General features: G+C 45.5%; 1 protein-coding gene across 2 annotated transcripts in view; it reads left to right on the top strand.

Annotated features, from left to right (window-relative positions):
- The first annotated feature begins 4,329 nt into the window (after positions 1–4,329).
- The window catches only part of AMN (amnion associated transmembrane protein), a 74,850-nt gene continuing 52,197 nt past the window's right edge, over positions 4,330–26,982 (top strand). Inside the window, exons 1-3 of one of the 2 annotated variants that reach the window (XM_028704891.2) lie at positions 4,330–4,423; positions 13,760–13,878; positions 13,978–14,022. In XM_028704891.2, the coding sequence (XP_028560724.2) occupies positions 4,381–4,423; positions 13,760–13,878; positions 13,978–14,022 (207 nt within the window). In that variant the 5' untranslated portion in view covers positions 4,330–4,380. Of the gene's footprint in view, positions 4,424–6,354; positions 6,811–13,759; positions 13,879–13,977; positions 14,023–26,982 lie in introns of those variants that run through there. The other variant, XM_028704837.2, reaches the window with a different exon arrangement.

The raw sequence follows: 26,982 nt of genomic DNA, 5'->3' as shown, positions 1-26,982 counted from the left end.
TACCCCTTTGAAGCTAGCATCTAAGTATCCTCCTCACTTAGCAGGCCACCCCATTGTTTCCCTTTTCTATGCAGATGACGCCATCATCTTATCCAGAACAGCTGCGGACCTAGCAAATGCAGTTAATGCATTTATCGCCTATTGTAAGGCGGAAGCTCTTAATATTAATTATAAAAAATCGAAAGTCCTCCACTTCACTCGTTCCCGCAAACTCAAGCTGGAGCCGCTTAAGATCACAGGTGGCTACTTAGAAAAGGTAAAAGCCTTTAAATATCTAGGCTTAATATTCACCTATAATCTCTCCTGGACCACCCATCTACAATCTGCCTTTCTCGCTGCAACCACGACCTCTAATGCCATTGTCCAATTTTACCACCAGAAGGGCGGCAAACACCTTCCAGCAGCAATTCAAATATTTAATGCCAAAGTTGTCCCTAAATTATTATATGGCTGTGAAGTATGGACTACAGCAATATCAGGTAACTTGGATCGCCCACTTCATATGTTTCTGAGATCTCTTTCCGGCGTCCCGAGATGTGTCTCAGGTGCAGCCCTACGACTTGAGTTCGCCCAGCCCTCAATTGTAAAACGAGCATGGAGTCGAGCCATTTCCTATAGCTCCCACCTACTAGCATCGGATGCTCGAATTAGAGGTGGTTTTTCCAATCTGATCCTAAGAGATATTCATAATTCCCCCTGGAAAACTACAATTAACCTCAAACTCCGCTCTTTTCTCAATCTGAATTGCAAAACTGTTCTTAACTTAGAGTGTATCAGTCCGGCGGCCCTACCTCCAATTAAAAAGAAGCTACAGCAACTTGACTTCTCTAATACAGCTGCCCATGCAAGAGGGCCGTGTTCAGGCCTAGCCCTAGCTATTCCACCCCCTGAAGGGATCCCTCTATACTGCTTCACAATTTCTTCGGAGGCTAAGCGAAGGGCCTTTACCTGTGCCCGTCTCAACTGTTTTCCTACAGCAGTTCTGTCGGGTCGTTATTCCAGAGTTCCCATCGCAAATAGAACATGCACCTGTAATGACACGGCTCTGGAGACTATGGAACATGTAATGCTCTTCTGTCCCAACTGGACAGATGAAAGATCTCGGTTTTTAACTCCTCTCGTGAACAAGCTTCATCTCCCAATCCAGCCCTGGATAGTGTCCCTTCTTTTGCAGGATTCTGATTGTCGGATTACCGAGATGACAGCTAACTTCCTGCTCAGTGTGATGAAGAGGAAAGCGGCACTAACTTCTTCTTTAACACCACAGCTGCAGTCAATATGCCGCACAACCGAACGAAGTTCCAAGTAGCCTTATTATACAAGGACAACGGAGCTAGGACAAATCTGAGGAGCCGAAGGACCCTTTAATGATCCTCCGCCAGCCTCAGCAGTTTTTTGTCTTTCTGTTTTTGTACTATCTGTCACTCGATGTTTTAAATCCCCTGTCCCTTTTGTTATCCCCCTCCCCCCCCTTTCTTTAAGTACTCGCCCAGGACGATATCTACCTTTATCTCCCCACCCCCCATTTTATGTTGTTATTTCTATGTATATCATGCTATGGCCACACGGCTAACGCAATAAAATCTATTGACCGACAAATGTCATTTAAAACATTTTTTTTTAATTCATTATATATCATTTCCCAATTTTTTAAAAACTTCTCTACATTCCCACCACATATGATAAAAAGTCCCTTCTTTTTCTTTACATTTCAAACATGTGTTTGACCCGGTTTTGTACATTTTTGCTATCTGTACTGGTGTAATATACATCATTTTCATATAATTTTCTTTCAAAAGAGAACAATCTGTAAATTTCAGATTTACTTTCCACAATTTTCCCTCAAATTGTATATTATGTCCTATATCCTCTGTCCATTTGATCATGACCGATTTGACCTCCTGGCTGAATAACATTCTTTGGTCTTTTAAATGTGTTTGTTGGAGGGGAGTTATTGGTTTGTTCTTGATTTATTATATATTTCATGTTCTCATTTTGTATTTTTATGTTGTGAACTGCCCTGTGATATAATAATAATAATGTTGTACAGTGGTACCTCTGGTTAAGTACTTAATTCGTTCCGGAGGTCCGTTCTTAACCTGAAACTGTTCTTAACCTGAAGCACCACTTTAGCTAATGGGGCCTCCTGCTGCCGCTGCGCCACCAGAGCATGATTTCTGTTCTCATCCTGAAGCAAAGTTCTTAACCTGAAGCACTATTTCTGGGTCAGCGAAGTCTGTAACCTGAAGCGTATGTAACCTGAAGTGTATGTAACCTGAGGTACCACTGTACTTTGGATCCCGAACCCCTTGTGAGTTGAACTTTTTGGCTCCCAAACACCAGTGAGTGTTCCAGTTTGTGAACGTTCTTTGGAACCTGAATATCCAACGTGACCTCCGCAGCTGCCGATTGGCTGCAGGGACTTCCTGCAGCCAATCGGAAGCCGCGCCTTGGTTTCTGAACATTTTGGAAGTCAAACGGACTTCCGGAACGGATTCCGTTCAACTTATCCAAGCAATAGAGATTTCTGTTATGAAATCTCTATTTTATATAACCAGGAGATGCAGAGGGTAAGCGCTCTTGCAGAAAATTGGCGGTATCAGTAAAGCGTTGCTATTTCTCACACGTTGAGAGATCAGGGAAAGTGTTACAAATTTTGCTTCTGAGACTCTGTCCTAATTTTGCCTCCAGGGAGAGAGGGGGGCAAAAACTACAAACAGACATGGTTCTCTTCCTTCTCCATTCGCTCCTCTTTTGACCCATCCCTGCCTTGACGTCTCATATGTGGGGTTAGAAAAGGAGCCACAACTGAGTTTGGCGGATAAGAATGAAAAACCACCCACTGTCCAAAGGACAATGTGAAGCCATTTCTGCTAGTTGCTTTCTTTCAAGAACATTAATTAGGAAAAAGAGAGAGTGCCATTTGGCACTATTATTAGTAATTATGAGATAACAAGCATTTCAGAGAAGGAATGAGCAGAAATGGATAAAGCGCGGCAGTTATATAGAATGTTACCATTGTGCAAGCAGGGAATAAAATCCAATTAATTAAGGCTCAAAGATATCTTCCAAATCGTTTTCAGAACTGGGCTCTCATCGTCCTAACCTACAACCCCATTTCCTGAGGAGCAGTTCCATTAATGTTAATAATGCTACTTCGGAGTAAGTGAATTTTGGATTGCAGTCTAACAGCAAGATCCTGGGACCAGCTGCGAAGTCAAATATGTGCTGAAAAGGGCATACTAACCGTTGCATTTTTTGCTATTTATTTCCTTGCATCTCTTTTAAAGTTTTCTCCCCTTTCATATTTTTACCCAAGGGTTTATGCTAGCAATGTCACGTCTTCCCTCACATTTTAGAGACTCACGGGGAGGTCTTGCTAACTGAATCTTTATCATTCATTCATCACAGACACAAGCAGCGCATGAAGATCTGATGCACGTTAGATGTGCTTGGGGGGGTATGGGGTAGTACCTCTGGTGGGGGACACATGGTGCTCCTTCTGGGTTTGTTTGTCCCCAGCCTGCACTCAGCTCTCATTTGTAGCTCCAAAAACTGCCAGCATGCGACAGCAGCCACACTGCTGCATGTATTCATAAAAATGCATGTATTCGTGAAAAATAGCACGCCAGAAATGCATTGTAGCGGGGGAGATTGCTTTGCAAAAATGTGTCTAGCAGGTAGAAGGCAGCCCTGTTCAGGGAAGTTTTTAATATTTAATGCTGTACTGTTTTTAACATTTAATTGGAAGCCACCCAGAGTGGCTGGGGAAACTCAGCCATATGGGTGGGGTATTAATAATAATAATAATAATAATAATAATAATAATAATAATAATAATAAATTGCATACAAAAATGTGTGGATATGAGGATAAATGTGTGAAAATTGGGATAAATTTACACTAACATCCTGGTGAATTTTCATGAAGACTTAAAAAAATAAGTCACCAACTGGAACTGTGGAAAAATTTGTAACCAAGAGAACGGAAATTGACATATTTGCTCACCCCTAGTTCCAAGGGTTAAAGGTAAAAAGCACCACCTTCTCCCCCCCCCCCCGATTTAGGGGTTCACAATGTTGTACAGGCTTGCAATCGTACTCAGGTTCCTTTTCTTGAAGTGCAGGTGTGATTTTCTGAATTGTGTTTTGGATGCTGCTCTTTTGGTGCAAGGAAACCATGATCCTGATCGTACTATTCCTACACAGCCTATTCTGACGCAAAGAGAAAACTCTGTGTCTTCCTCTCAGCTCCCTGAGACAGGAGCCTCTTCAGTCTCACAAAGTCCCCTTCAAGTTCCCAGGTGTCACGTGACGCTGGAGCGCTCCAAAGTTCACTGGGAGTCCAAGAGGAGATAAAGTGCAAACCACAGGCTGCAAAATGAAGCCTCTGCTTTTCTTCTACATTTTCTTACATCTCCTTGGTAAGTAATAGATGGCGAGAGAAGCACCTAAGACTGAAGGATGAGGGAGAAACCAGTCCACCCACATGCCCAACTTTTGTGATGAGCAATGGGACTATGAATCTGGTAGTTTTGTGAGTTATTTAAATTTCAAGCAGGGGTAAAAAAATCATTTCCAGGAGGACAAAGAGATAGCACTGGAGTGGCAATCTACGTATCCAGAGCAGTGCAATTATGAAAGTTGGATATTTTCTGAGTTTTTTTGGTCTGTCTTCTATCTCTGAATTCCCGACACCCCACCCCATGTAAGGCCTGAAGCGATGCACTGTAAAATGACTTCTGTTGAATATGCATGGCTATTTAGCATTCAAAGACCACAATTCCTTACTGCGGGAACCGAGTAAAGCAGAAGACAGAATATTTATAGAAATGGAAAACTGGAATCAAAACTGGACAGCAGCAGTCCATGCAAAATCAGCAGCAGTAGTAAATACTAGTACAAATAAGAATGTAAACAGAAAACTTGATTAAAATCTAGCTCCTGGGGAAGAGGTTTTTAGAATATTTCTTTGAGCATCATTTTCCTTGTGAAAATTGCTTTCCCCGCCCCAGACTGCTTTTTTCCAAAACAATATACAAACTGTAACACGGCTATCATATGAAATTCAGAGTTCTCAAATTTTGTTTTGCAGATCTCTAATGCAAACATGTGTCTGCTAGGGGGCAAATGTGCATATATTCATATAATTCACATATTTTTGAACATAGCACTACAAAAATGCACTCTGTTAGGGGATATTGCATAGAAGAGATTGCTTATGATGCCCTAAAATGCTGATGAGTTTACATTGTTGTTGTTGTTTAGTTGTTTAGTCGTGTCCGACTCTTTGTGACCCCATGGACCAGAGCACGCCAGGCACTCCTGTCTTCCACTGCCTCCCGCAGTTTGGTCAAACTCATGCTGGTAGCTTCGAGAACACTGTCCAACCATCTTGTCCTCTGTCGCCCCCTTCTTCTTGTGCCCTCCATCTTTCCCAACATCAGGGTCTTTTCCAGGAAGTCTTCTCTTCTCATGAGGTGGCCAAAGTATTGGAGCCTCAGCTTCAGGATCTGTCCTTCCAGTGAGCACTGAGGGCTGATTTCCTTCAGAATGGATAGGTTTGATCTTCTTGCAGTCCATGGGACTCTCAAGAGTCTCCTCCAGCACCATAATCCAAAAGCATCATTAGGACTTTAAAAAAAACCACACACAAAACCACTCACAAACTGATGTGGAAATGTAGCAATCTGAGACAAACCAAAAGTGACAGATTTTGTCCTTCCCTGCCTCCAACAAATATGATCATCAAATAAATATCAAAGGCCCTGAGAGTATGGAACAGCCATTGTTTGGAATCTAGTCTGTTCTCTCAATCTCAAACTGATTGTGAACCATAAAGACATCCCTTCTTACTCACGGCTGCCTCATTAGCCAAAACGCACACAATTTCTGTTGCTTCCTTGCCTCAGACAGGTGAGGAATTAAAAAGAAGCAGGATAAGAAATTGTTCTAAGCTTTTATAGAACGTTCACTCCGGAGTCAGATCTTTCATATTGGACGCGTCTAAAACAAACCCAGTAACCTTCCTAGAGCCTCAGAGCTTGGAATCCAACTAATTAAACTTCCACCATCGTTGGCCCACAGGGCACCATTTCTTCAGAAAAAGGCTTTATTATCGTGAGCCGTGCTGCCGCCCCCTTAGTCAGCCAGCAGCCTTCAGCTTGGTGTGACTTGGCCACACACAACGCTTGCTAACTAACTCACAATCAATGGACCAAAGGCGCTTAAGCGCTGGGGGGTTGGGGGGGCTTCTCTGTCCAGCTTCAGAGCAAGATTGGGGCGAGAGAAGGATTATTCAAAGGAATTGGTCCCCCCCCCCACCCCGTGTTTTGCTTGTTTCTGGCTAGAGCTTCCTGGCCGTTAATAAGCGATTTCTGGAGAGAGGCAGGTATTTAGGGGATGCGAGGAACAGACTCTCTGTTCGTGCCTTCCTTTGCCACGTGTCTGTTCCCCACATACGGCCATTTGCCCCTACCCAGCCACCCCCAGCTCCTGCCCCCCAAGCTGGCTTCTTTGCTAGTTCTGAGGCAGGGAGGATGGGAACGGAAAATAATTGATGGTTGCTTAGCAACCACCAGGCATAGCCTACAACTTGCAAGGGACTGAGAAGCATATCTGGAGATGGGCAGGCAACACCTCTCTAAAAAGGCACCCCCCCCCAAAGATACACACATGCCGGCGAGAGAAACTGGTAAAGCAGACTTTCCCAAATTTGGGATGGTCGAGGGAACAGGCAGAGCAGGATGCAGGAGAACCGTGACAGGGCTTCCTGAGGTGGGCAGTTCAGACAAGCGCACATGCCCTCTTGGTGAGTGGGATATTAAGGCGTGCCATTTTAGGGGGGTGATACTTAATTTTTTGCTATTTTCTTAATGGGGGGGGTCGTAAAAATATGTTTTTGGGTGTGAAGAATTCAAATCTGCTCTTATTTCTGTGATTGTACAACATCTCGTTGAGTAAGAAGCACATAAACTGCTTTCGGAAAGCCAAAGAATTTTAACGTTACCTTCTGAAAACGCCAGGTGACGCTAAAACAAATAAACAAGCAAAATGAATACATAATATAACTGCAAGTACTCTGTAATCACTTGTCATGGTTTCTGAGCCATTTTACACGCATTTTACTCACCAAGCAAAACTAAATCATATTAATTTAACAGAAATATCATTGGAATTCCCAAGTCAGGCTACAACTTCTTAGCACCCCTCATTTTTGGAAGCTGAAAGCTGAAAAATTCAACACGCCCTAGTGGGATATTGCCACTGCCGGCCATGCCCCCAGGCCCTGGAGAGGCCTCTTGGAAGTTGTACATGATTCGGCATGTGCGAAAGGTGGCCTAAGTGTTTATCGGTACATGGGGGTACAGGTCCTCCATGAGAATGGGAAGCCTGATAAGGTGTCTTAACATGCTTCACCCCTCCTCCTTTCATACCTAGGGCAAACATATGACTGCATGGGTGTGCTAGAAGTTACTGATGATGGATGCACTATTATCATTATCATTTTATTTATATCTATATCTCACCTTCCCCCCTAATAATAATAATAATAATAATAATAATAATAATAATACGCCACCCCTCTGGCTGGGTTTCCTTAGCCACTCTGAGCGGCTTCCAACAAAGTATTAAAATACAGTAGTCTGTTAAACATTAAAAGCTTCCCTAAAGAGGGCTGCTTTCAGATGTCTTCTAAAAGCCAGGTAGTTGTTCTTCTCTTTGACATCTGGTGGGAGGGCCTTCCACAGGGCAGGTGCCACCACCAAGAAGGCCCTCTGCCTGGTTCCCTGTAACTTGGCTTCTCGCAGTGAGGGAACTGCCAGAAGGCCCTCAGCGCTGGACCTCAGTATCCAGGTAGAACGATGGGCGTGGAGACGCTCCTTCAGATATACTGGAAGGAGGCTGTTTATGGGAGTCAAGGTGGCTTACAACTAAAATAGAAACAGTTAAAAACATTTTAAAAAGCTTAAAAAAACATTTTAAAACATTTAAACATTTTAAAAAGTTAAAAAACAACAACAACTAAATGTTACTTTGGTGTGGCTAATCTTAGAGTAGAATCTTAGAGTTGAAGGGGACCTTGAGGTTTATCTAGTCCAACTCTTTGCAATGCAGAAATCCTGCCCACAGCTGGCTGGACTCGAACCATCCACCTTCTGGTTAACAGCCAGTTGTGCTGACTCATTGCGCCACAGTAGTCAAGAGGACTCCCATTTTGACTGGAGCTGCCATAGAGGTTGAGGAGGGTGTTTTCCTGGTGTAAATGACCACTCCTAATGGCTCTGCACCTGGGAAAATATACTGTATTTTTTGCTCTATAAGACTCACTTTTTCCCACCTAAAAAGTAAGGGGAAATGTGTGTACGTCTTGCGGAGTGAATGCAGGCTGTGCGGCTATCCCAGAAGCCAGAACAGCGAGAGGGATTGCTGCTTTCACTGCGCAGCGATCCCTCTTGCCGTTCTGGCTTCTGAGATTCAGAATTTTTTTTTCTTGTTTTCCTCCTCCAAAAACTAGGTGCGTCTTGTGGTCTGGTGCGTCTTATAGAGTGAAAAATGCGGTAAATACCATGTAGGCTATCTTTCCCCTCCCCCTTTTGTGGCGAATCAAAGCTTATGGGGCTTATGGCCTTCAAATGAGTGGGTCAGGGCCCAATGGTGACCTATAGTGGTCTCCAGCAGTAGGACTACCACCATATAAAAATATGGTGAAAAATTCAAAGGTGGGCTTTGAATCCGTGTCTGGGCTAAATATAGGTCCCTGTTTGTGGGCAGTTGATTTAGATGAGGAGATTGGTGTGCAGAAGGCTTAAACAGCCTCTCCTCCAACGCCACTACTTAAATGGAAAGTGAAACTCTTGAGGCAGCTGTAATTTAAAGAACACATTGCAGTTTTGGGGCTTTTTTAAGCAACATATCAGGAGATCTGATCATGGTTGTACCATGTGGCTTTGCTCCCCCTCACCCACGTGACTTAAGAGAAATTCACTACTTAGACTTACTTTTATAGACTCAAAAAGAAAATTTAAAAAGTAAGTGTGAAACTTGACGTGACATTCATGTGCCCAGGTTTCCCCTTCTAAAATAACAGCCGTTGGAGGGGGGGGGGAACCCCCTTGGAGGAGACCATTTAGAAGAACAACAACTTTACATGTCTTGAAACGTGTAACGCCTTTAACATTATATCTAGTAATTTAGTTCTAAGAGGAGCTCGCCCCATTTTTGTTTAATCACAAGTATTACTATGAGTATTACTGGGTTGTTAACTAGGGATGGGCGAATTGGTCAGTTTCATTTTCTCTCAGTTGCTCCTTTTCCCAATCTTAAATTCAGTTCCCCACATTTCCACAGCACGGTTTACAGTATAAAGCCAGAAAAATACATAACAAGCAAAACTATAGCACCACCACCCAACTTAAAAGGCCATAGATTGTTTAATTAACGCAATGATAATATAATAATAATTTTTTCTTTATACCCCGCCCTTCCCGGTTCAGAAAACCAGGCTCAGGGCAGCTAACAACAAATTTAAAACATTTAATTGATGCAACAAAAAAAACCCAAGAGCATAAAATACAGTATAAAACGTGAATAACAATAAATTCAGAATTCAAAAATCAGTTGAGGGGGGAAATTCATCCAATAAACATTAGATGATCACCAGGGCTAGCTGGCTAAATTAGTCCTATTTGGGCCAGTGAGACCAGGGGAGAATTAGCTGTGGGATCCCAGAGCAAGTAATCTTCATAAAAAGGGGAAGGGGAGGGAAGGAAGGGGAATAAAAGATCAGGCTAAGTGCAAATTGAAAGCCAGGCGGAATAGTTCTGTCTGACAGGCCCTGCGGAAGGAAGTTAAATCCCAAGGCCTGGGAGAAGAGGAATGCTTCTGCCTGGTGCCTAGATATAAGTACTGAAGGTGCCAGGTGAGTCTACCTGGGGAGAGTGTCCCACCAGTGGGGGCGACACCACAGAAAAGGCCAATCCTCATGTTATTTATTACATTTAAATACCACCTTTTCTCCCAAGAAGGTCAAGGTGTAACACGGTTCTCCTCCTCCTCATTTCATTCACACAACAACCCTGTTGATAGGCTGAGAGATGACGACTGGCCCAAGGAGACTGGCCCATAGCCCACCACTCTAGCCATCACACCACACTGCCTCTGTGTATCACTGGCTCTCGTGTATCATTGGCTCTCTCGCCCCCTACTGTCTAGGCTCCCTACCTTCTGCTCAACCACTCACCATGGGCACCAGCCATCACTGCAAGCAGTAATATATATATATATATTGGGTTTGTTTTGAGGGGTTGCTGGTGGGGAAAGGCATGGACTGGATGTCTCTGGCTCGCCTTGTTTATCGCCGTGTCTAATGAGGACAGGTTGGGCAGAAGCAGACACAGGGATCAGAAGGGAGTTTTTGAATCTGCAGGCTGGAGGGGGCAGGAGGAAGTTCCACCAGAGCAAGGAGCTTAATTGTTGTTGTTGTTTAGTCGTTCAGTTGTGTCCGACTCTTCGTGACTCCATGGACCAGAGCACACCAGGCACTCCTGTCTTCCACTGCCTCCCGCAGTTTGGTCAAACTCATGCTAGTAGCTTTGAGAACACTGTCCAAGCATCTCGTCCTCTGTCGTCCCCTTCTCCTTGTGCCCTCCATCTTTCCTAAAATCAGGGTCTTTTCCAGGGAGTCTTCTCTTCTCATGAGGTGGCCAAAGTATTGGAGCCTCAGCTTCAGGATCTGTCCTTCCAGTGAGCACTCAGGGCTGATATTCTTCAGAATAGAGAGGTTTGATCTTCTTGCAGTCCATGGGACTCTCAAGAGTCTCCTCCAGCACCATAATTCAAAAGCATCAATTCTTCGGTGATCAGCCTTCTTTATGGTCCAGCTCTCACTTCCATACATCACTACAGTGGTGCCCCGCAAGACGAATGCCTCACAAGACGGAAAACCCGCTAGACGAAAGGGTTTTCCATTTCTGAGCTGCTTCGCAAGACGATTTTCCCTATGGGCTTGCTCTTGCGAGTCTTGCGATTTTTCCCCCGCTCCCCCCCTTTTTCAAAGCCGCTAAGCCGCTAATAGCCTTTTAGCAGCTTAGCCGCTAATCCTTTAATAGCCGCTAAGCCGCTAATATCGCTAATCCACTTAGCCGCTAATAGGGTTGCTTCGCAAGACGAAAAAACCGCTAGAAGAAGAGAATCACGGAACGGATTATTTTCGTCTTGCGAGGCACCACTGTACTGGGAAAACCATAGCTTTAACGGACCTTTGTTGGAAAGGTGATGTCTCTGCCTTTTAAGATGCTCCTCAAAGCAAGCAGCACATTATTTGAGCATCAGCCACACAGACAAAAAAAGAAAGATCACATCGCTTGCAAAATTTGCCCTACTGGCCCTTAGCGTCACTCACCAATGCAAGTAGGAAGGCAAAGAAGATTCTCGGGCCACGGAGATGACTTAGCCCTCCTAACAAGACATAGCAAGCTCTCTGTCATGAAGCAAAATACCCTTGGAGGTTTAGAGTAAAGCTCGTGGTGCGCCAATCAGGAGCACTCAGCGTTGTTGCTGGGAAACTGATCGAATTGCATGTTAATACCATAGTCTAAAAGAGAAGGCTGTATGTGGCTGTACTCAAGCTACAGGTGCGATTCTTGGGTTTTGTTTGTCCACCCTAGACTCGCAGCGAACATGCCTAAAATCTGGAAGGGGCAGAAGTCCTGCCAGCATTTGCTATCTGTCATGTGCGCACACATACACTGCTTCAGGGGGAGGTAAATCCAGCAGAGACAGACATCTTGCCCAAATATGCTGGATTTTACCTGTTCAGCAACTCCCTCACCCTTGAAGATGCTGCACCAACTGCCCTTCCGACAAGTGATCACTGGAAACATCCTTTTTTGGTTTGGGATTTAAGGCAACAGGACTCAGGATGCTTCCTCAAGCGTGGCTCTTCTGTGGCCACATTTTGCTTTGTAGATTTTCTTCAACATTTCTAAATAACGGCAGCCGACGATCCTTCGCCATAATGATCACAAAGCACTTTCTTGGCTGCCCTCTTCTCAGTAGATTGGGAAAGGCTTCAGGTGTGAAAGAGGGCTGGGCGGGGGCGGGGGCGGCAAGCAATTGCCACGCACCCCCTGTTTCGGCAGTCAACAGCTTGTTGCCGTTACCCCTCTGCCATTTCTGCTTTGGATGCTGCAGCGAAAGCAGGAACTGCCTGTCAATCTGCTTGCTGTAGCGCTTGCTGGAGTTTGCCAAAATATATGAAGCCATTCTCTGCCTAGAAATTGCCTGCAGACTCGGCTCTAGTCTTTTGTGAGCTGAACAGTAGAACATTGTGGGAACAGCAGGGCAATCTCTCTCTGGCAAACAGCCATAGTTCCGGGGTACAGTATAGCTCCTGGTTCCAATTCCCTGCATGTTCACTCAGGGCTAGGAATTCACCTAAGCTTCCTGGTGTGTATGAGGCTTATTTTGATCAGAATCGAGTATATACTTCTAGAGTTAACACTAAATTTGTTTTTTCTGGTAAATGAGCCACCGTAGTAGCTAGAGGGCCATGAAAATTTGTGTCCTGGGCTTTTTAGACTTGTCTACCCATGTGCTATCTGAAACCAAAGGGGCACATTTCAGATGTGAAATATATTGGTATTATTTTCATTTCTCCTATCCCACTACCACTGTTAGCTTCACAAGTGGGCTTGTTCCACAACAGATCAACACACCTTTACAACATCTGTGCTTTGTTGTTGTTGTTTAGTCATTTAGTCGTGTCCGATTCTTCGTGACCCCATGGACCAGAGCACGCCAGACACTCCTGTCCTCCACTGCCTCCCGCAGTTTGGTCAAACTCATGCTGGTAGCTTTGAGAACACTATCCAACCATCTTGTCCTCTGTCGTCCTTTTCTCCTTGTGCCCTCCATCTTTCCCAATATCAGGGTCTTTTCCGGGGAGTCTTCTCTTCTCATGAGGTGGCCAAACTATTGGAGTCTCAGCTTCAGGATCTGTCCTTCCAGTGAGCACTCAGGGCCGATTTCCTTCAGAATTGATAGGCTTGATCTTCTTGCAGTCCATGGGACTCTCAAGAGTCTCCCCCAGCACCATAATTCAAAAGCATCAATTCTTCAGCGATCAGCCTTCTTTACCGACTCTCAAACTTTGGGGTTGTTGAAATATATACAAGAAAATAAATAAATAAATATGACTCAAATCAATGTGACTCAAATTGGGTTTCTTAGATCCATTTTTTTAAAAAAGCAATGTGGAGTAAAGTTGCTTCTGGGCCCTCTCTGGGATTAGCTGAAGTTTCATTAGATTCATGGTAGATCTGCCTCTGGCTGAGAGAGACCCAGGCCTGAAGACCTGGAGAATTGCTGCCAGCCAGCAACATGTCTGCCTAACCAAGAAGCCATTTCTGCAACGCTTGTGTCCACACAGGCACAGCAGTCCCAGTCAAAGCTTATTGTTATTGGTGTTATGTACTGAAGTTCTCACCCTGGGCCAGCAGGGGGATACTGTAGATAGTTCAGGTCCACATATGCAAATAAAGGATCGAAAGTGACGTTCAGTGATTGGATAGTTACAGAAAATGTTTACTGTTGCGTTCTAGTGGAGCTCTATATAAACAGGCTGGTTGAACCCTTCAGTTCAGTTCTGTTCTGGCCTGTGAATAAACAAGAGCTGTTTGAAGAATCGCTGTGTCGTCTGATATGTTCACCCACAACTTAACAATTACCTTCTGTGGGTTTTTTTTGGTCATTCTCAGGGGCTTCAAGTGCAGTGTACAAACAATGGATTCCAGACACCAATTTTGAAAATGCCTCCAATTGGGATAAGGGCCGAATCCCGTGTGGCAACGATGTCGTCCTTTTTCGGAGCAGTGAGGTACCTGGTTTTGTTTCTTTAAAAAAAATGCACACACATAAAATTTACTGCGGGGAGTTTTTCTGGCAGTTTGTGAAACCGTGTCCCTGCTTCTTCCAGGTTGTGTCAGTCTACGTCCAGTCATCCCACTCCTTGGCAGACATGGTAAGTGCACCTGAAATCGTGGCATGTAGAATCGAACACGGGGCAGGTGGGGCTTGTCTACCTGGGAAAGGAGCCCATCTAGGAGAAGGAAAACCCTGGTCCAAAACTCCACTGCCTTGCAGGACATCTTTGGGAGAAGAGAAGGCCAAGGAGTAAACCCTACACAAATGCAGAGTGGAGTCCCTAAGACGTTTTGGTGGCTCACTATATGCCTCCTTTTGGCAACTGCAGCAGCCAAGCTGGTGCCAAATGCAAATAACAACAACAACAACAAATTTTTATTTATACCCCGCCCTTCCCAGTTCAAAAACCGGGCTCAGGGCAGCTAACAAATTTAAAACACTTAATGGATGCAACAAAAAACAGCATAAAATACAATATAAAACGTGAATAACAATAAATTCAGAATTCAAAGATCAATTTAGGGGGGAAATCCATCCAATATACATTAGATGATCACCAGGGCTAGCTGGCTAAATTAGTCCTATTTGGGCCAGCGAGGAGACCAGGGGAGAATTAGCTGTGGGATCCCAGAGTGGGTAATCTTCATAAAAAGGGGAGGGGGAGAGAAGGAATGGGAATAAAAGATCAGGCTAAGTTCAAGTTGAAAGCCAGGCAGAATAGCTCTGTCTTACAGGCCCTGCGGAAGGAAGTTAAATCCTGCAGGGCTCTGGTCTCATGGGGCAGAGCATTCCACCAGGTGGGAGCCATCACTGAGAAGGCCCTGGCCCTGGTGGAGGATAATCTGACTTCCTTAGGGCCCGGGACCTCTAAACTATGATTATTCATGGACCTTAAGGTCCTCTGCGGGGCATACCAGGAGAGGCAGTCCTGTAAATACGAGGGCCCTAAGCCCTTCTTTCCTTTGGACCCAGTCAGAGAGGCCAAGAGGGGTTTTTTGTCAACTGGGCACCCCTGGACCTCCATGCACACTGCCAGGGAGGTCCCTTCAGTGCTGCTAACACGGAGGTTCTGACTTCACTCCCAGAGGCACACTCCATTGTTTGTTGAGCCAGATGGATGAAAACAAATCTCAAACACAGTAAGAAACAGGGTAAAGAGTGGGATGCAGGGATTATTTGAGGGAGGGGTCCATTATCTGCATTTGTGTAGGGCGCTGAGGTCCAGCGCCGAGGGCCTTCTGGCGGTTCCCTCATTGCGAGAAGCAAAGCTACAGGGAACCAGGCAGAGGGCCTTCTCGGTAGTGGCGCCCACCCTGTGGAACGCCCTTCCAGCAGATGTCAAAGTGATAAATAACTACCTGGCATTCAAGAGACATCTTAAGGCAGCCCTGTTCAGGGAAGTTTTTAACATGTGATATTTTATTGTATTTTTGGTTTTTATGGAAGCCGCCCAGAGTGGCTGGGGAGGCCCAGCCAGATGGGCGGGGTATAAATAATAAATTATTATTATTATTATTATTAGGAGCCGAGGGGGCAGCAGGGGTCACTAAGACGGAATTGGGTATCGGGAGGGCCCTACGGCCTTTGGAGCACATTGACATCTTATTTACAATTGTCCAGGCTACAGCTCAGAGCGAAACACCTTCATAGAATCATAGAATCATAGAGTTGGAATAGACCACAAGGGCCATCGAGTCCAACCCCCTGCCAAGCAGGAAACACCATCAGAGCACTCCTGACATATGGTTGTCAAGCCTCTGCTTAAAGACCTCCAAAGAAGGAGACTCCACCACACTCCTTGGCAGCCAATTCCACTGTCGAACAGCCCTTACTGTCAGGAAGTTCTTCCTAATGTTTAGGTGGAATCTTCTTTCTTGTAGTTTGGATCCATTGCTCTGTGTCCGCTTCTCTGGAGCAGCAGAAAACAACCTTTCTCCCTCCTCTATATGACATCCTTTTATATATTTGAACATGGCTATCATATCACCCCTTAACCTCCTCTTCTCCAGGCTAAACATGCCCAGCTCCCTTAGCCATTCCTCATAAGGGATCGTTTCCAGGCCTTTGACCATTTTGGTTGCCCTCCTCTGGACACGTTCCAGTTTGTCAGTGTCCTTCTTGAACTGTGGTGCCCAGAACTGGACACAGTACTCCAGGTGAGGTCTGACCAGAGCAGAATACCTTCCTCGTTTCATATTTAAAGTTTTGCTGCTTGTATGTATTTACCGTTCTGGGTCATCACCAGTCACAGGGGGGAGCAATTATTGGCAATAGCTACTAATTTTCTTATAAGTTAGTTACCTGCAAGAAGTGAAGTTATGTGCATGTGCGGTAAGTAGTTGTATATAAATATTTTATGCTATAAATTTCCTTCAGCCTCATGTTTTTGTTACTAAGAATGCATGAGCATATTTTCCATGCAACATTCTTTGCTGAATTTTATTGCGTTATTATCTTCCTTGGTGGGTCGTGCAAGCCGCTATCCTGAATAATGTTTTTTATAGGGTGGGGAGCCCTGGCGATGAGCTTATAGAACCAAGGGGACGGTGAACTGAAAAAGTTTGAGAACCACTGGGTTAGATGAACTAGCTAACCACTGGGTTAGATGAACTATGTTGGAGTAGGACTTGGGGTCCATTTTTCTGTCGGTTCTGATTTTGTTGTATTAGCTACAAGTTTTGCCATGTTGAGGGTATTGAAACAACAACAAAATCAACTTTTCAGCCGTTTGTTGGATGACATTGATGTCTAGTTTTATAAGAAAGGTATTTTTAAAAAGTAATTCGCATTCACCCTTTAAAAACCACCTTGTTGTTGTTTAGTCGTTTAGTCGTGTCCGACTCTTTGTGACCCCATGGACGAGAGCACTCCTGTCTTCCACTGCCTCCCGCAGTTTGGTCAAACTCATGCTTGTAGCTTCAAGAACACTTTCCAACCATCTCGTCCTCTGTCATCCCCTTCTCCTTGTGCCCTCCATATTTCCCAGCATCAGGGTCTTTTCCAGGGAGTCTTCTCTTCTCATGAGGTGGCCAAAGTATTGGAGCCTCAGCTTCAGGATCTGTCCTTCCAGTGAGCACTCAGGGCTGATTTCCTTCAGAATGGAGAGGTTTGATCTTCTTGCAGTCCATGGGACTCTTAAGAGTCTCCTCCAACACCATAAATCAAAAGCATCAATTCTTCGGCAATCATCCATCTTTATGGTACAGCTCTCACTTCCATACATCACTACTGGGAAAACCATAGCTGTAACTATATGGAGCTGCCATCAAATAAATTTAATTCTGGTCCGGGAGTGATGTTTTTATAGCATTCATGCACGAATGTCAGTTTTTACAATGTAACAAGAAAGCAGGCTAAATACTAAAGCAGCAGGTTTAAAGCTTTCTACACTCACATTAATTTGTTTGCTAATGGACCCCTTTGTCTCTGATGCCAGGCTTTGTGGCTCACAGTTTGCACTGTGCTTTAATGTTGAGCCATTTACAAAGATATATAATAACTGAAATATGGAGAGCTGGGAAAGGCTGTGGCTCAGTGATAGAACTTCTGCTTTGCATGTGAAAGGTCCCAGTTTGATTCCCAACATCTCCAGGTAGAATATTTGTATTTTTAAAATTTATATCCTGCTGTTCTGCCAGTGCAGAACTCAAGGCAGCTCACAGCATAAAATAAATCAGATACAACAACAACAACAACAACAAACCGCAATATAGAAAACCTCACGATTAAATAAATAACCCTACTGGAAACAGCACTGGAAACACTCACTATTTAAAAGCATGCACCCACCCACCCACAAACCCACACACCCTCAGAAGACCCTGCTACTACGACAGCCAGTTCATAGCCAAAGGCCTATAAGAGTAACTATTTTGCCTGCCTGTGAAAGGAAAGCGGGAGGGAGGGGGGAGCCTACCCTCTTGTGGAAGGGAGCTCCAAAATCTAGGAGCAGCCACCAAGAAGGCCCCTTTTGGTGTCCTCACCAAACTCGCGGGTGAAGGTGGCGGAACTGAGAGAAAGGCCTCTCCAGAAGATCTCAAAGCCCAGTCAGGTTCATTCAAGGAGATACAGTCCTTTGTTTCTCCTAAACTGCCAACTGTTTCTAAGACACTCAAACCTTAGCCGGAGAAAGCCATCGCCCTTTCCAAGCTCTGATGGGCCTCTCGTTCAAAACACAAGAGAGACTCCCTGCTACCAGGAGACCATTGCCTAACCATGAGCTCCCACTGATAAACAACAACAAACCTCCCAGACTGCTAGCCATCAGTCCAGCCAAGAAAGAAAGAAGGCCACCCATCAGCCATAACATTATAGCTGCCCTCCCTTGTCTTTCTTTTCAGTCTATGCTATCTCTGCAGGAGCCCAAAGCATCCAATTGCAACGATGCAGTTGTTGTTGTTGTTGCTGTTTAGTCGCTTAGTCGTGTCCGACTCTTCGTGACCCCATGGACCAGAGCACGCCAGGCACTCCTGTCTTCCACTGCCTCCCACAGTTTGGTCAAACTCATGCTGGTAGCTTCGAAGACACTATCCAACCATCTCGTCCTCTGTCGTCCCCTTCTCCTTGTGCCCTCAATCTTTCCCAACATCAGGGTCTTTTCCAGGGAGTCTTCTCTTCTCATGAGGTGGCCAAAGTCTTGGAGCCTCAGCTTCAGGATCTGTCCTTCCAGTGAGCACTCAGGGCTGATTTCCTTAAGAATGGATGCGTTTGATCTTCTTGCAGTCCATGGGACTCTCCAGAGTCTCCTCCAGCACCATAATTCAAAAGCATCAATTCTTCGGCGATCAGCCTTCTTTATGGTCCAGCTCTCACTTCCATACATCACTACTGGGAAAACCATAGCTTTTACTATACGGACCTTTGTTGGCAAGGTGATATCTCTACTTTTTAAGATGCTGTCTAGGTTTGTCATTGCTTTTCTCCCAAGAAGCAGGCGTCTTTTAATTTCGTGACTGCTGTCACCATCTGCAGTGATCATGGAGTCCAAGTAAGTAAAATCTCTCACTGCCTCCATTTCTTCCCCTTCTATTTGCCAGGAGGTGATGGGACCAGTGGCCATGATCTTCGTTTTTTTGATGTTGAGCTTCAGACCATATTTTGCGCTCTCCTCTTTCACCCTCAATAAAAGGTTCTTTAATTCCTCCTCACTTTCTGCCATCAAGGTTGTGTCATCTGCATATCTGAGGTTGTTGATATTTCTCCCAGCAATCTTAATTCCCGATGCACTTAGGACTGTCATATCTGGAATACTGCAGTCGGCAGCAGTGTCCAGGCAGAAATCGGGACAATGTCCAGGAAAATACAGGCGTATTAAAAAATAGCTCAAAAACAGCATTTGCCCAAAAAGCTCAACAACTTTGGCCAAAAGAGCTCACCAGCTTTTCTGTCCAGATTTTCACTGTTTGAAATATGGCAACCCTGGATGCCACTGACTGAGCAGATCCTGTTTTGGGGCATGTTCTGGAGGGAACAATTCCACGTTTGTGAATCGCTACGTGACTGAGTGGTATTCTGTTGCTTCATCCAGGTACCTGAGCAAGAGAGCGTCTCGCAAGGATGGGGCTATACTCTGAGCTGCCGTTTCCCATCCAAGAATGTCATTTTTGACTCCCATGCTCGGCCGTTCTCAGAGCACTTAAAAGAGCACTTAAATAGCCAAGTGAGCACACAGAGACGAAGCAAAACTACTTTGCAGCAAGTAGCCCTTTGTTGCTGCTGTAAACAACGATTGTGTCAAAATATACGCCTTTTAATTCTCCCTGCCCTTCTGCTTCCAACAGCGCTTGTTCTGGGAAATGGCAACTGAGGTTGCTACGGTGATTTGATTTTTCTCAGCCACTGACTTACCAGCCCTTATCTAGCTGAATTCGGGAGTGTTTGTATTCTGCAGTGGCACAGGACAAAATGAAAGGGCCGTCTTGCCCACGCAGGATTCTTCCCACCCGCCCTGGACATCGGCCCAGCTCTAGGTCCTACCTCCATTGCAAGAGCAGTTGGTTGGGGACACATGGCAGGGTCTTGTCAGCTGCTGCACCCAGGCTGTTGTCCTTTCCACCCTGGGAGACCCAGTTGGCGGTGGAAGCTGGTCTATCGCATACCCCCCAAGTGTCCCAATTTTCCAAGGACAGTCCCAGAAATTATGAAAGCCATCCCAGCTTCTGATTTGATCCCAGAATTTTCCTATTTCCCCCACCAGTGCTAACGCTGCTGAGCTCAAGGGGAGGATGTTTATCCTGAGTGGCAGCTGCAAGGGAGCATCGTGTTGCCTCTCCACAACTCCTGCTCCCAGCCTCCTCCTCTGGGCATCTCGTATCGGCTACTGGAGAGTAGGCAAGGAGGAGGAGATGCTGTACTTGCTGAGACCCAGCTTCGAGTGAGGTGCAGGCTCTGAGATGCAGGCAGAGGGCTGCCCTGGGCAGGAAGAAAGGGGGAGTGGAGCAGAGCACAAGGGGCCTTAATTTTTTTTTAACGCTTTGTGCATCCATGTCTAATCTTGCCCCTTTCTCAAATTTATTTATTGGTGTGTGGCTTTGTCAGAGACTGGTCTGAGGGGGACTGGACTGAGGAGGGATGGTGGAGACCGGCCCACCCTCCTCTTGAACCTTCCAGAGAAGAGGAAGACAATATTGATTTAGAGCATTGGTTAGAGGAAGGTCACAGCCCAGAGACAGGTGAACAGAAGAGTTGGGAGGTGATGGGAGAAGAGGAGGGGGAGACAGAGACAGAGCAGCCAGCTGACACGTTGTCACTGGAAAGCATTCCCAATCCCCCTTCTCCCAGAACCCGGCGTGCATTGAAAGTGCAAGAGCAAAGAACTCAGAGACAAATAGCCCCTGGTGGCCGGGGGGAAAGTGTTGTTGCTAGGAAGGGAGGGGGGAGGAGTTCAGTAGGAGCAACGCCATTATCCGATCGGCTGCCTTTCCGCCTCTCTCTGTGAATCTTGAATAAATACATTGGCAAGAACGTCTTGTTTTCCCCATTTCTGGCATCCAGCCATGAGGGAGGGGGATTCCCTTGAAGTCTGACAGTATTGTAAGTCTACCAAAGAATAAAATAAAATAAAATCAGACTTAAGAGGATTTCTCAGGACAGTGGAGGGCATGTGTGCCATGTCCCATTGGTGTTGTGGTAGTGACAAACATATTCTGATTGGAAATGCTCTGCTGAGGGAGGGATAGACAAAAAAATGGAGGGCCGAGAAGGGTCAGTCGGTGGGGAGTGAATAATACCCCTTCCGCCTGCCCTCAGCCCTGCACTTGCTTGCCTATCGATGGCTAGAAGCCTTGTGGAGCCAGTGTGGTGTAGTGGTTAAGAGCGGTGGACTCGTAATCTGGTGAACCGGGTTCGCGTCTCCGCTCCTCCACATGCAGCTGCTGGGGGACCTTGGGCCAGTCACACTTCTCTGAAGTCTCTCAGCCCCACTCACCTCACAGAGTGTTTGTTGTGGGGGAGGAAGGGAAAGGAGATTGTTAGCAGCTTGGAGACTCCTTACGGTAGTGATAAAGCGGGATAACAAATCCAAACTCTTCTTCTTGATGGCTATGCCCGTCCTCTGTAGCTGGGGCTGAATATTTGGTTGTGGGTTACTCACTGGCATCTGCTTGGTCGTTGTGAGAACGGGAGACTGGACTGGATGGGCCATCGGTCTGGTCCAGCAGGATCGGCTGTCGATGTCTTTGGAAGTTCTAAGGATCCATTGTGTGGTATATGATAAGCACCTTCGTACTGTCTGCCACAAATCTGCTCCAAAATACCGTTTTGCATCTTCCAGCAGAGCCTTGTGCAGTTGAAAATGATTTCTCTTTCTGGGGAGGCAGGCTGCTCAGTCTCTTTCTTGGAAGTCTGGGTCACACCTAAATCACCCCTTCCCTAATTTATTGCCTATACCTTTTTTCTCCAAGGCGTTCGGTGTACTAAACTTAGTCCCTTCCATGCCATCAGCTAGATAGCTCAGCTGGTTAGGGTGTGGTGCTGGTAAAGCCAAGGCCGCAGGTTCGATCCCCGTAAGGGATCAGTTGATCCTCAGGGTCCCTTCCAACTCTATGGTCCACACTTTTTCCTCGCAACAACCCTGTAGGCTAGGCTGACTGGCCCAAGTTCACCTAGTGTGCTCAACGGCTGAGTAGGGATCAGAATCCTGCTCCCCCCTAGTCCATCAAATACTCTAACCATTAGTGCACGCTCCACTTTGAAATAATACAGGAAAATTGTGGGGGGGGGGGGGAAGAAGGTCACTTGGCTTCTAGTCATTATGGTGTGTGTGTGTGTGTGTGTGTGTGTGTGTGTGTGTGTGTGTGTGTGTGGTGTTTTGCCTCTTACACTGTTTGGAGTGGGTGGGTTGTAAGAAGGTTTGTGTGCAAGTGCCTCTGTTCAAATAGCCACTATAATTTTATGTGCCATAATTTATCCAAGCTGCTTAAACTGCTAATTACTTGGATGTTTTAATAAGACAGCATGCTGTGTTTAACTGGTCTATAAACACCCACATGAGGAATTTTGTATCTCCCTGTGTATGCACAAAAAAAAAAAAAAAAGCATGTGGAATGTTAGCAGACAGGAAATGGACAGGTGGAATGTTTGGAAATATGGGCCTTATTATAACGTTAAAGCTGAACAGTTCCAATTCCCGCAGAAGGTTTATGGCTTAATGGTTTGTGGTTATTTCTGGCAAAGCACTTCCCATTCAAAAAGAACTGCAAAGTATCTGATTAGGATGCTGATACAAAGTGTTGGGAATATAGAGACCTGCCGTATGCAGAATCAGACCACTGCTCTGTTTAGCTCAGTACAGTGGACCCTCGGGTTGCGAACGTGGCAAACCCGGAAGTGGGTTTGCCCCTCATGCATGCGCAGAAGCGCTCTGCGGCTCTGTGCACATGCGCAGAAGCGGTCCTCCGGTTATGATACAGCCAGGCCTCTGGAATGGATCCCGTTCATAACCGGAGGTACCACTGTATTGTCAACACTGACTGGCAGCAGCTGTTCGGGGTTTTAGGCATGGAACCAAATAACCCAGCCTGAAGCCCTGGAGAGCCACTGCCAGCCTGTGTAGGCAATATTAAGAGAGATGGAGCAATAGTCTGACTCAGTATAAGGGTGCGTCGTGTGTCCTCCAGTGAATCTTAACAGTTTGGAGAATCGGGTCCAAACAGATGCAATTCAGTAGAGACAAATGTAAGGTTCTACGCTTTATATGTCCAGCTGTCCTTTGTCAACAACAAATTGTTGCTGTTTTTTGTGTTGAATATATGCTACATGGTAATTTGCAACCAGTCCATGCAGAATGTAGGCACCCTATATATAGAAATGAGCAAACCAGTGATATCTTAGGGAGCAGGCTAGCAGGCGGGGCCCATGACTTACATCATAGGTGCCTACACAACACAAAACCCTGTTGCTGTATGTAGGTTTTATTTTATTTGTTTTTTTATCTTATACTTTGGAAATGTACATCCAGTTTTTTCCCTTTAATTTTTTGGGGGGCCCCTAAAGTGGGGCCCTAAGCTATAGCTTGTTTAGCTTATATGTAAATCCGGCACTGACTCAAATGCTCACAAGTGTTCCGACAACCTGATTATTCAACGTTCATACTGAATTGCTTGTGCAACACTTACGTAGAGATTAGAAAACCTCCAGCCATTATTGGACATCTGTTCTAATCTGCTTGCTGGAGGGTTATACGACAATGAGCATTCACCCCGATTGCATCCTGATTTGCTTTCACAGTGGCTGTGCATTTTCCTCTTAACTAGTCATCCCATATGTTGTAGCGCAATTCTGCATGATTTCCATAACCTCAGAAAGTCCTTAAAAAGAAAAAAAATATGATTTGTTGTGCCAGAATGCACAAACCTAAATTTCCAGTATCAGTTCTCAACCTGGGATTCTGTCACTTATAGTTCCATCTCTAGAAGGGAAAGATGATCTCGTGGGACGTGGGCAGTGCCCACTGCCATCACCCTGCTCCAAGATAAGCTTTTAGGCCTTGGTATGGCGACAACAGGACACGGGTGGCGCTGTGGGTTAAACCACAGAGCCTAGGGCTTGCTGATCAGAAGGTCGGCGGTTCGAATCCCTGCAACGGGGTGAGCTCCTGTTGCTCGGTCCCTGCTCCTGCCAACTTAGCAGTTCAAAAGCACGTCAAAGTGCAAGTAGATAAATAGGTACCACTCCGGCGGGAACGTAAACGGCATTTCCGTGCGCTGCTCTGGTTCGCCAGAAGCGGCTTAGTAATGCTGGCCACATGACCCGGAAAGCTGTCTGTGGACAAACACTGGCTCCCTTGACCTGAAAGTGGAGATGAGCGCCACATCCCATGGTTGGCCAATAAAGCGAGATGACTGCCGCAACCCCAGAGTCGGTCACGACTGGACCTAATGGTTAGGGATCCCTTTACCTTACTATGGCGACAGCAGAGGGTGCTTGCCCTTTGATCTTTCTGTGAACATTTGAATCGAATGCACATTCATGCCTTTGTGAACATTTGATTGGAATTCTTGCTAGTACTCTGCAACTATGGAGCAAGCAGCAGAATGCTTATTCACCCCCATGTCTGGGTAAGTGTGGCTTGGATTGCAGCCTTAATCAGGCCTCATTAAAAATAATAATAATAAAATATTTTATTTATTTATTAAAATATTTATTTATTTATTTATATTTATTTATTTATAAAAATAAAAAATAAAAATAAAAATAAAAATACTATTTTGAATTATAAGTGCTTTGTATTTTATCTTTAAACCATGCTGAGAGCAAGCGCCATCTGAAAATATCCCCCCTTTCCTTTCCCACTGCAGAGACTGCCTCTCCTAAGGTGATCCTAACTGCAGCTCACGCAAACCTTGTCTAAAAGCAAATAATCCTTTTTTTTCCTTCCGAACTACTGTTTTTATGCTCGCATGCAAATTGATGCAGACATAATAGATAAAATAATTGGCTAAGGCTCATTCAATTAAAGACTTCTTTAACCGAGTGCTTTTATCAGACTTAGGAGAAGGAAACATGGACCATGATAATGGGAGTGTTTCGTGTTTTTGCATAGAAGTCTCTATTTAGGGATCATTAACTGGTCTCAGCTCCCCCCCCCCCTTCACCTCTGCTTATACTGGCTGCAAAAGCAGATGTCATAAAGCTTGATGCCATGGGAAGCACAGCCATCAGGGCACACCTCCGGGGCAGATGTCAGTCAGGAGCCCTATCTGGAGATGCCAGAAGAAGCAGCTAGTGACCAGGGGTCAGCAAACTTTTTCAGCAGGGGGCCGGTCCACTGTCCCTCAGAACTTGTGGGGGGCTGGACTATATTTTGAAAAATAAATAAATGAGCGAATTCCTATGCCCCACAAATAACCCAGAGATGCATTTTAAATAAAAGCACACGTTCTACTCCGGACCATCCATGCAGCGGCGTAGCGTGGGTTGTCAGCACCCGGGGCAAGGCAAGTAATTTGCGCCCCCTAACCTGTGGATTTGCCCTAACCCAAGATGTTGCGCCCGGTGCGGCCGGCACCCCCTGCACCCCCCACGCTACGCCACTGCATCCGTGGGCCAGATTTAGAAGGCGATTGGGCTGCATCCGGCCCCTGGGCCTTAGTTTGCCTACCCATTGCCTACCCATAAGGGCAAATACAGGTGAAACTCGGATAATTATTTCAGTAATTCAACTTAAAAGGTGAAAGTAATATATGAGATAGACTCATGACATGTAAAGCGAGATATGTCAAGCCTTTATTTGTTGTAATTGTGATGATCATGGCGTACAGCTGATGAAAACCCCAAATTAACAATCTCAGAAAATTAGAATATTAAATGAAATCAGCAAAACAAGGATTGCAAATACAGCAATATTGGACCTCTGAGAAGTAGAAGCATGCATATGTACTTAGTACTCGGTTTGGGCCCCTTTTGCATCAATTACTGCCTCAATGCGGCTTGGCATGAATGCTATCAGCCTGTGGCACTGCTGAGGTATTATGGAAGACCAGGAAGCTTCAATAGCAGCCTTCAGCTCTTCTGCATTGCTTGGTCTCATGTCTCTCATCTTTCTCTTGGCAATGCCCCATAGATTCTCTATGGGGTTCAGGTCAGGTGAGTTTGCTGGCCAATCAAGCACAGTAATCCCATGGGCATTGAACCAGGTTTTGGTATTTTTGGCAGTGTGGGCAGGTGCCAAAGTCTTGCTGGAAAATGAAGTCAGCATCCCCATAAAGCTCGTCTGTAGAAGGAAGCATGAAGTGCTCCAAAATCTCCTAGTAGACAGCTGTGTTGACCCTGGACTTAATGAAGCACAGTGGACCAACACCAGCTGATGACATGGCTCCCCAAATCTCTTTTCTGATGAGAGCAGCTTTTGTATCTCATTTGGAAACCAAGGACCCAGAGTCTGAAGGAAGAATGGAGAGGCACACAATGCCAGATGCTGATTTCATTTAATATTCTAATTTTCTGAGATTGTTAATTTGGGTGCTGTATGGTGCTGTTCCCATCAGCCTCTGTTTACTCTCAGGTAGCCCCCACCTGCCTACCTTCTTACCTGAACGCAGTCCAGAGGGCGGCACCACCTGTCTTCTTCCTTTTCCTTAGCCTCGGTGTTCTCCTTGTTTAACTGGCCAGTTCTGCATTAAATTCGGGAGCTTCTGCATGGAAAACTCTGCCACTGAGCTGCAGCCCTTTGCCAAAGTCGAGGGCCACTCTGCAGAACGAACAGGAGTGCCCCCAAATGGAGCAGGGCTAGCTAACAAACCTTGTAAAATAATCCGTCTAAACAGTCTCCTCACCCCGCCCCCAAAAGCTGATTAAATCCAGCATCTAAAACTACCTCAGTGCACTGTTGCTGCCATGGGGCACTAGGTTTAAACTAACCATTGATTCAATTTAAGACTGATATTATAAGCTGGAAGATGATCTGGAAACCAAATCTTATGAGGTGCAATTGAGGGACCTGGAGTATGTTTAGCCTGGAGAACAAAAGACTGAGAGAAGATATTTCCAAAGCCCGTGCCGGATTTACGTATAAGCTCTCTTGGGGACCCCCAAAAAATTAAAGGAAAAACAACAACCT

The sequence above is a fragment of the Podarcis muralis genome, chromosome 1 (genome assembly GCF_964188315.1).
Source record: "Podarcis muralis chromosome 1, rPodMur119.hap1.1, whole genome shotgun sequence".
Classification (NCBI taxonomy): domain Eukaryota; kingdom Metazoa; phylum Chordata; class Lepidosauria; order Squamata; family Lacertidae; genus Podarcis; species Podarcis muralis.
This window is presented reverse-complemented; position numbering and strand designations above follow the sequence as displayed.